The sequence below is a fragment of the Galeopterus variegatus genome, unplaced genomic scaffold (assembly GCF_000696425.1).
Source record: "Galeopterus variegatus unplaced genomic scaffold, G_variegatus-3.0.2 Scaffold9969, whole genome shotgun sequence".
Classification (NCBI taxonomy): Eukaryota; Metazoa; Chordata; class Mammalia; order Dermoptera; family Cynocephalidae; genus Galeopterus; species Galeopterus variegatus.
This window is the reverse complement of record NW_007736080.1, coordinates 20,537-30,747: the sequence shown is the minus strand read 5'-3', so window position 1 is coordinate 30,747 and position 10,211 is coordinate 20,537. Positions and strand designations below refer to the sequence as shown.

The window sequence follows — 10,211 nt, the reverse complement described above, 5'->3', positions numbered from 1 at the left end:
AGAGAAGGTCAAGTTTATTAATCAAATTATAATCTGTTTCCTTGAACTAACTTCCTTAGCTTTTATTAGATTCATTAGTCTAATGTCTTTAAGAATCTAATGTCTAAGAGATCAACTTCACAGCGGAGACTAAGTTCTCTTAAGGTTCTACAAAAATTGCTACAATCAAAGCGCAGGGTGTAATTAAAACTACATCTCTCTTACTCTTTATCCCTTCCTTCCTTTCTCTTCGCCCTTTCTCTCTTCCTCCTTTTCTCCCTTCCTTCCCTCCTTCCTCTTCTCCCGTTTCACTTTTTAACCCCAATTGCATATTTTCTTCCTCTGTTCCTTTAGGAAGAATTTTTCCAAGAGGCAATATGGTAGAAAGGTTATCAACTTAGCTCTAGAGCCAGATCTTAGGTTTGTATCCAGATCCTTCAATTACTAGCTTGGTATTCACTGTCTGTGCCTCAGTTTCCTGGTTTATAAAATGGGTATAAAGGTAGGACTTATCTCTTAGGTTATTTCATGGATTGGATGAGAAATACATGTATTGTTCTTAGAACAGTCCTGGCACATGCCTCAATTTATTCATTCAATAAATACTAATTAATCATCTACTGTGTGCCAGGTACCATTCTAGGTTCTAGGGATACAGCAATACGCAAACAAAAAAGAGACATAAATGCCTACCTTCATAGAGTTTGCATTCTATCTAAACACACACCCATAACATACAGTATGTCAGATGGAGGTAAAGGTGATGGATAAACTCGGAGAAGGGGAGAGTGAGAGAGGGCACCAAGAGCGGGTAAGGTGGGCCAGTTATGGTATTAAATGAGGTGGTCAGGGAAGGCTCACTGAGAAAGTGACATTTCTGCAAACATCTGAAGGATGCAAGGGAGTGAGCCATGTGGCTATTTGGGGAAGAGGCAGAAGAAGAGGCAAAAAGAGTGTGTCCAGTGTGTTCAGGGAGGTCTGGGGGCTGGAATGCGAACAGCAGAGTGAACAGGGAAAGATGGGGACAGACAGGCATGGGACAGGTGGGGTCAAGTGATGCCTCAGATCCCAAAGGGCCTTGTGGGCTACTGCAAGGACTTTGGATCATACTCAAAGAGAGACAGGTGCTGTGAAGTCAGGTCGGGAGGGCCTCTCATATGCCTGGCACTCAGCCGGGCATACAGCCATGAGTTTGACAAACAAGGTGCCTGTTTCTGGGTTGCTTACATTCCACTGGTGGAAACAGCCAGAATGAATAAAACGATCAGGGTAGACAGCAACATCAGAGAGGGCTCTCTCTCAGGAAGCAATACTTTTGCCAGTATCCAAAGGAGCTAGCCTTGAAGAAAAGGCGTTCCAGGAACAGCTAGAGCAGAGGCCCTGAAGCAGGAACAGCTGGAGTGTTTGAGGATGACCAGAAGACCAGCGTGGCTGGGTCTTGGTGAACAGAGAGGGCTGTTGTAAGAAAGAGGAGGTTGGGGGTGGATCACGTAAGGCCTAGTAAACTAGGGTAAGGAACATGGATTTTATCTTACAATAAAACCATTGGAGTTTTAAAGCAAGGAAGCAACATAATCTGGTGTACATTTTAAAAGACCACCTGCCTATTGGGTAGAGAATGAATCGTTGGGGTAAAGCAGCAGCTGGGAGACAGTAAGGACATTCCTGGAGTAGCCCAGGCAAAGGTGACAGTGGTTCTTACCACAGACAGGCATGGAGAAGGATGAATGGATCTAGCAAATGTTCTGAGTTCAGGACAGAAAGATAAACTATTCAGCAAATGACTGGAGTGTCCTTTACTTTCTCCCTGGCTCAAGGGGACCCTGTTGAATACGTTTCCTCTCCCTACTCTGATGACACTCACAGGCTGAGCCTTTTCACCATGCTCTTCCGAGGCTTGGGCGAGGTGGTGCTGGCATCTGCAGCTGCTTCGATCTCACACGACAGGGCATAGCTGGGAAAGAGAGGGGTAAGAGCGATCGTGAGGTCCAAGTGGGAGAATGAGAAGACCAGTTTAAATTCATATGGTGTATCAGTTTCGTCTTAGAGGAAGGCTCTGATTATTCAGAGTAAAGATACGCAGTGTTTTGTTCTGTGGTAAATGTCAGAGGGTGCTGACTTAATGACCAGATTTCACCAATTTACGTCATGTGCCTCCTCCCCTGGTCCCTCCACTGACTGGCGCAGTTCTTCATGCCTCAAATACAGGAATGCATGCACGCCGGCCGCAGCGCAAGCTGCCTGCACTGTCTCCTGAGCACTCTCATCCCACTTCCAGTCTGGGGGAGACTCCCTCCTCCTGCCCCTCCCATTTCTTGCCTTCCACCTCCTTCCAACCACTTTGTAGGTGTGTTTGTGCACCTGAGCCAGTGGCTTACTTTCATCTAAAGGAAATGAAAGAAGAGATTTTTGTAAATTATCTCATCTTTAATGAATAGGCATAGGCAGTTATATTATTGATAAAGATACATAAATATGATTTTTAATTGCTAAAACATCCTAAACTAAAAATGCTCCAGATTCAGACATCCATATAACAGGAAGCTATAACTGCCACAAGCACAAGAGGATTTATATCTGATTTTAAATGCCTTTTATGAAGGCTCGTAGCTCTGGCTAGGAGATGTGTTTGGCTACCGGGTAGGCAGAGAAGGATACTGAACATTATACCACCACCTTCTGAGCTCGGGTTGTAGGTAGGCAGACCTGAGTTTCAATCCAAATGCTGTCACTGACTAGTTACAATACATATCTAAACCTCACTTTCCTCACTGGTAAAATACTTACTTTGCTTTCAATTTCACTCTCCCTTAAGGTAAACTTTCAAGAAAATTCCCTGGTCTATAACAGAGATCAGCGAACTTTTTCTGTAAAGAACCAGACAGTAAGTATTTTAAGCTCTGCGGCCATACGGTCTCTGTTGCAACTACTCAACTGTCTTTAAAGCATGAAAGCAATCATACATAAGATGCAAATGAATGGGCTATGTTCCAATAAAACTATTTATGTATACTAAAATTTGAATTTCAAATAACTATCCCATGTCACAAAACATTATTCTTCTTTTGTGTTTTTCTTTTTTACCAGCCATTTAAAAATGTAAAAACAGGGGGTGGACCACATATGGCCTGCAGACTAATCTGCTAACCACCAGACTACAGGGTAAGGACTGAACCTCTGCTGGGCCAACATTCAAAGCACTAGAGTTAATGTACCTTTCTATGCCCATCAACCGCTTGGTGATTTTAAAACCTGTCCCTCCTGTCCCAGCCACACCAGAGTCATCACTGTTCTTCCAAATGCCAAGCATGTCAGACCTTTGCTTGTGTTCTTTCTCTGTCTGGAATGTTCTTCTCCAGTTCTGCTGGTGAAATCTTCTCTCTCCTTCACAGCCCAGCCTAGATGTTAATGCCTTCATAGCTTCCTATTCCCCCCCCACTTCCCTCCTTGGCCAAATGAATTGTTCCTGCCCGTAGTTCTGTAGGACTTTAGCTCCCCATCACAGTTCAATTTTTCATGAGTCTGTCCCTCTCCGTAGATGAAAAGCTCCCTGAAAGCTAACAGCAATTAGTAATAGTGAAAAACGTGGTGATGGGGCCGGCCTGTGGCTCACTCGGGAGAGTGTGGTGCTGATAACACCAAGGCCACGGGTTCGGATCCCATATAGGGATGGCCGGTTAGCTCACTGCTGAGCATGGTGCTGACAACACCAAGGCAAGGGTTAAGATCCCCTTACTGGTCACCTTTTTGAAAAAAAAAAAAAAGAAGAAGAAGAAAAAAAAAGAAAAAAAAGAAAAACGTGGTGATGATGATAATAATGGTAATGATAAGCATTCCAACAACATGACTCTATTTAAGCCGCACAAACATTTTACAGATGAGCATCCTGAAGATAAAGAATAGATGACTCATTCAAGGTTACAAAGAAAGTGGCCGAGCACAAATCTGAGAGTATGTCTTCTGATGCCATCCTTTCCTGCTGCACCTGCTCCTCTGAAAGCCAAGGACCTAAGTAGCTGCTCACTAAAAAGTTGTTGAATACATACCAACCAGCCACAAAAAATGAAAAAACAATGTTGTTGAAAAATGACCCAATGAGTTGCTGGATGCAGCATGCTCCCACCAACACCTCCGTCCCCCCCGATGGACAACAGGTCAGCCTACCTCTCCTCCTCTGTTAGGAGCTGCTGCCTCTGGAACCACTGTATGAACTTTTGGTCTGGGGTCATGCAATAGCTGTTGCAGGCAGACTGTAAGAGTTTTATTTGGGCAATCACTTCAAATTCCTAAAGCAGACAGACACCAAAAAAAAAAAAAAAAGAATGAATAATAATGCTAACCAAACATACACATGACAACACTCCACCTTAGGACAGAAGATGGAGGAAACCATCTAGGAGGCCTCTGAAATACTGCTTCCTTAGAAATAAAATAGCTAAATAACTCTTAAAAATTCTAACTCTGAATCTCTGAAGTCCTTATATGCTTCAATTTTTATTCTCCTTTCTCTTGAAAACATGATTTATATGAATAAAATAAGCTCCCAAATAATCCAAAAAGTCACAGTGGCTTCTTTTTCCTCTTTTCCACTTTCATCCTTAAGATAAAGAAGTTATTTTTTACGGTTTTAAGTATTTCAAAAAAAATATGAAAAATTTCTATTCTATTTCTTAAAAGATAAAACAAATAGTTTAAGTCAGGAAGCTCCCATGTTCTTCATCCCCATCTTCTTCAACCCTTACCCCCCAATAAATAAGTTTCGGTAGTGTTGGACATTTAAACAGTCTAGGGTCTCATAAACTTGAATGTTTAGATTTCCTGAATCCTTCAGTTTTTACTATACCAGTAAATCATTTAATGAACTCTTTTAAAGCTCACAAGAGAAGCAAGTACATAATTATGTCCAAAATTATTTATACTTCTTTAGATGTTTCAATGAAGATTTTTTTGTAAGCCAGCAACGGGTATAAGCTTAGGTTTGGGTTTTATACTCAAACTTTCCAGAAGTTTAACATCCTACTCCTTAAAGGAAAGAGATTACCATCCAGGGTTATTCTGAAGTTAAAGGACAAAGATGGGTAACTGTGGAAGCAACAACTGAAAAAATATTTTTATCACTACAGGACATGACAGAAGTTATCTCAAGAATTGTCAGGTTCTCTGGGTCTCAACTTTCCATCCAGTGATCTCAGTCCTTGGTCTCAGTATCCTCAAGGAATATTTATCATCATGCTAAAGAAGGGAGTATTCTCTACCAGGGGCAGAAAATTTGCATTTGTCCAGGTTGGCATCTTGTTACTAATGAGCTCAGCATGGTTAGCTCCTCTATAGTCTTTTGGTTTTAAGTCTGATCTCGTTTCCTCCTGGAAGTTTCTCTGGCCCTAAATGTTGGCGATAGATTCCCTTCCTATATGCTTCTCTAATATCTACTACTACTGCTCACAAGCCCTTATCAGGTTGCATTATAATTGCCTATTTATTTGTCTACCTCTCTCACGGACTGTGAACTTTAGGAGGCCAGGGAGCTCTGACTTTTCTCTGCCTCAATCCCCATAACGCCCATGTTGGGTATATGATCAATCTTTATGGAATGAGAGAATGAATGAATGACTAAAGATCAATGAGACTGCTATGGAGTAAAGCTGTTATTTTGCTCACTCATGTTTTCCCTGAATCTTTTAAATATCTATTTAAATATAGTGTTAGAACACAAAAACCATAGCAAAATTTCAAAGCTGTTTTATCTTTTTTTTTAGCATAGTTCAGAAGTATTCTATCCACAGAAAGATTCAAATCGATGCTGAAGACCCCTTCCTATGCTGACAGGAAAGGAAAAGAATAATTAACTATACCTAACAGTGAAGACCATTTCCTTTCCTCTCTCAGATGGACTGACAAGTGTTAACCATCTTAATTAACCATTCTCTCTCATTTACTCTTAGGAAAACTTTTTCCCTAATAAAGTAAACCAGTTTCTTCTTTGAATTGACAAATAAAAATCGTACATAGTCATGGTGTACAACATGATGTAAATATGTATACACTGTGAAATGGCTAATGAAGCTAATGAGCATATGAATTCACATACTTATTTGTGGCGAGAACACTTAAAAAATCTACTCTCTTAGGGGCTGGCTGGTGGCTCACTTGGGAGAGCGTGGTGCTGATAACACCAAGATCAAGAGTCGGGATCTCCTTACAGGCCAGCCACACACACACAAAAAAACCTACTCTCAGCAATTTTCAAGTATACAATACATTGTTATTAACTACAGGGGTAAACCTGTTTTTGCTGAAGCTAATTATAAAGAAGGACATAAAGAGGGGGTAAGAGAAAAAAATGTGAGCTTTGCCACTGAAGTAGAGTAGAATTGTGGTTAGTAGAGGCTGGGAAGGGGGTAGAGAGGCTAGGGAGAGGCTGGTTAATGGGTACAAACTTACAGCTAGACAGGAAGACTAAGTTCTAGTGTTGTAGAGTGCTCGGTGACTATAATTAACAATAATTCATATTTATTGTATCTTTGTTCACTGTATATACAATCTATTGTGTATCTGCAAATACACAGAAGTTCAAATATACAAAAGTTTCAAACACACAAGAGAAAGTTCAAATGTTCTCAACACAAAGAAATGATAAATGTTTGTGGTAAAGCATATGCTAATTTCCCTGATTTGATCATTACACAGTGTATACATACATCAAAATATCATTCTGTACCCCATAAATATGTACAATTAAAAAGAAATGTGGGGCCGGCCCGGTGGCACACTGCTACAGTGCTCTGCTTGGGAGTGCGGTGGCGCTCCTGCCGAGGGTTCGGATCCCACATACAGACCGGCCGCTCACTGGCTGAGCAAGGTGCAGGAGCAACACCAAGGGTTGCGATCCCGTTGCCGGTCCCGGTCCGGTACGGGCGCGACACTGAGGGTTGCGATCCGTTGCCGGTCACGAAAAAAGACAAAAAGGGGAAAAAAAAAATGTGTACTTTGAAGTAGCAGGACAGGACTAGGACTTGAACCCTATTCAGTCCAAATATCTGGTTTCTTCACCTTTGGGCTGAGGAGATAACCCCCCTCACAGGGCTCTTGGGGGATAAAGTACAGGAACACGCCAAGCATAATGGTATGTAATAAATGTTCAATAAGTGCTAATTCATTTTTTTCTGCCCATACAAAACAACTGGGCTCCCCACTTCTTTCGCTTTTTGATTTACAGAGGAAGTGAAATGAAAAACCATAGCCAAGACCTCTACTTACCCTTCTCCTTTTCTCGAAGTTTATCAGTCCACCCTGAAAGAAATTTTTTTAAAAAGAGTGACCAACCAAGCTACTTTGAAACACAGTCCTATGTTGTTCTAGGTCACATTAAAATAGATCAAAGGGAAATAAAGTCACAATTATTAATGATCTTATAATTATGGCTACTATGGAGGAAGAGAACCATCTTTTGCTTCAAGAAAAACATTCTTTTAATTTATAGTAGGTCAGGATAGGCAGACAGCCTTTTCTTAAAATGTCTGAAACCAACTAAAATAGTAATGATAAAGAAATACAAATGTATTTGTAGATCCACTGAAGACAAAAGCTTTCATAAATATTCCATTACACTTTTTTCCTTGGGCAAAAGCAACACAAACAGATGGTCACTGAGTCATACTGGAAATCAAATTGTCAATGGTTTATCAAAAGGGAAGTCACCTCTACTTAGCATCACGAAAAGTTAAGTTTCAATTCTTCATCCTGCCAGCTCCTATTCTCAGTAGGCTCAATATAACTTCTAAATCTTTGGTCACTCCCCCAAATTCCCCAAAACTGATGGGTGTTTCCTGAGATAAGCCGAGGCAGAGGATGTGAAAAGACATAGAGCCCAGGAAATGTAAAATGAATGAACATGTCCACAACACTTACAGCAAACTTGGAGGTAGGTCTATGCAAAATAACCTCTACCCCTTCTCCCCTTCTAATTATAACACGATTAACACAGGCTGATTGCATATGATAACCAGGGAGGTGAGATATACTTAAATATACAAGCAATCCTTAAATATCACTTTAAATATCAAATTTCCTCTCCACTTAATATTTTATTATTGCTACTAATAAGCAGCTTATCAAGCCCCCTCCTTCATAGGCCTTTCCATCCTATTCTCTCATATGAAATTAATCGGGACCTTCTATGTTCTCTCATTGCACTTCTGTTCATATTTCTATTATTGGAGGCTTCCAGTCAAGATGGCGGAATAGACTGTCCCCAGCATTACTCTCTCCCACAAATCAACCAATTTATAACTACAAAAAAGCAACAACAGCCAAGCTGGGGCCACTAGAGCTCAGGGGAAGAGGAGGAGAGACTTACGGAGTGCATGAAGGCAGGAGAAGCCACAAGTAGAGAAAGAAAAAACCACTCTGACCATTTTGTGCTGCAGCCACTTTAAGGCTGGAGCTGCTGAGTGCAAGAAGCAGGAGCCAGCAAAAGCCACAGCTATGCCCTTTGGATGAAGTTGCTTGCACGCAGCAGGGGAGAGGAGAGCTTTGGTGGCCCCCCAGCCAGCAAGACCACTAATAGGGTTCCTGTGGACTCATGCAGGAGTGGGGAGCCAGAACAACTGAAAAAAAGGAGCCACTCAGAGGCTGGTGAGTCATTGCAAGGGACCAGCACATGGCCTCTCCCATGGGAAGTGTCTGCAGCATGGGCAGTCATATTTCTATTATTGGAGGCTTCCAGTCAAGATGGCGGAATAGACTGTCCCCAGCATTACTCTCTCCCACAAATCAACCAATTTATAACTACAAAAAAGCAACAACAGCCAAGCTGGGGCCACTAGAGCTCAGAGGAAGAGGAGGAGAGACTTACGGAGTGCATGAAGGCAGGAGAAGCCACAAGTAGAGAAAGAAAAAACCACTCTGACCATTTTGTGCTGCAGCCACTTTAAGGCTGGAGCTGCTGAGTGCAAGAAGCAGGAGCCAGCAAAAGCCACAGCTATGCCCTTTGGATGAAGTTGCTTGCACGCAGCAGGGGAGAGGAGAGCTTTGGTGGCCCCCCAGCCAGCAAGACCACTAATAGGGTTCCCGTGGACTCATGCAGGAGTGGGGAGCCAGAACAATTGAAAAAAAGGAGCCACTCAGAGGCTGGTGAGTCATTGCAAGGGACCAGCACATGGCCTCTCCCATGGGAAGTGTCTGCAGCATGGGCACTGGTAGACGGGCCCAATGGGGGAACACTGGGGCACAGCAAGGACTGCTGACTGGCACCCCAATCAGCAAAGGACCTCTCAGTAGAGACTGACCAGGAATATGGAACTGCATAGGGTACAGTTTGATGAAAAGACTCAAGCCCAGATCAGAGTTTCTACACAACTCAGGTGCACCGGGTCTTTGGAGAGCCAGAAGTACCTGTAAAGTCAACCATTAAAACCATTAAATCAGCAGCAAATTATAAATTTTGCTAAACCACACAGCTCAAGTACTGGTTCCCAAAGGAAGTTCTCCATTTTAGAAGTAAGCAAAGAACAAAAAATTAGTTCCAACCCAGGCACACCACCCTTGGAGCCGGGGAACAGACCCCCTCTGCCACAATCAGGCACACTGCCAGCACCAAAGAACATGCCAAAAACATCACCTCCATGTGGGTGGCCCACCACAGCTACCACAATAACTACGGCTGCCATGAAAGCGGATAGATGCCACAACTACCATGCAGATGGTCCACCAGCCACTGGAGTGCACTGACACAAGAGAGTCACCAGCAGAGACCAAAGAACAGAAGAGGATGTCTCTCTCCACAATGCCCACCCCAGAGTGACAGAAGAAACATGTGCTCTATGGTAATATTGGGGACCTGAACACACCACTCAGCATTGGACAGATCATCTAGGCAACAAATCCACAGAGTAACCATTACTCTTTCAGAAGGAGGGAAGAAATCTAGGGTAATTAAAGGGGGAAGGGGGAGGAAGAGGGGGATGGGGAGAGACTGGACAAAGGGCATAAAGAATAATTATGATTTGTAACAATATATATGCTAGTAATATTGATTTGATCAACATATGTTAATGTTAAACCCCCAAAATATGTGTAATCAATTATGATTCAATAAAAATATAAATGAATGAATGAATGAATGAATGAATGAATAAAAAACGGAACAAATTTCTACTATTCCTGTCAATCGCTGCCTACTTTAATATACTATGCCGTCCACTGAATAACGAGTCACTTCTGGTGTCATTTTC

General features: G+C 42.2%; 1 protein-coding gene across 1 annotated transcript in view; it reads right to left on the bottom strand.

Moving 5' to 3' along the window:
- The window catches only part of RGL1 (ral guanine nucleotide dissociation stimulator-like 1), a gene marked incomplete at its 5' end in the record, with an annotated part of 48,137 nt that overhangs the window by 18,723 nt on the left and 19,203 nt on the right, over positions 1–10,211 (bottom strand). Inside the window, 3 exons of the mRNA XM_008594003.1 lie at positions 1,844–1,933; positions 4,144–4,265; positions 7,237–7,269. Coding sequence (XP_008592225.1) covers positions 1,844–1,933; positions 4,144–4,265; positions 7,237–7,269 — 245 coding nt within the window. The remainder of the gene's footprint in view (positions 1–1,843; positions 1,934–4,143; positions 4,266–7,236; positions 7,270–10,211) is intronic.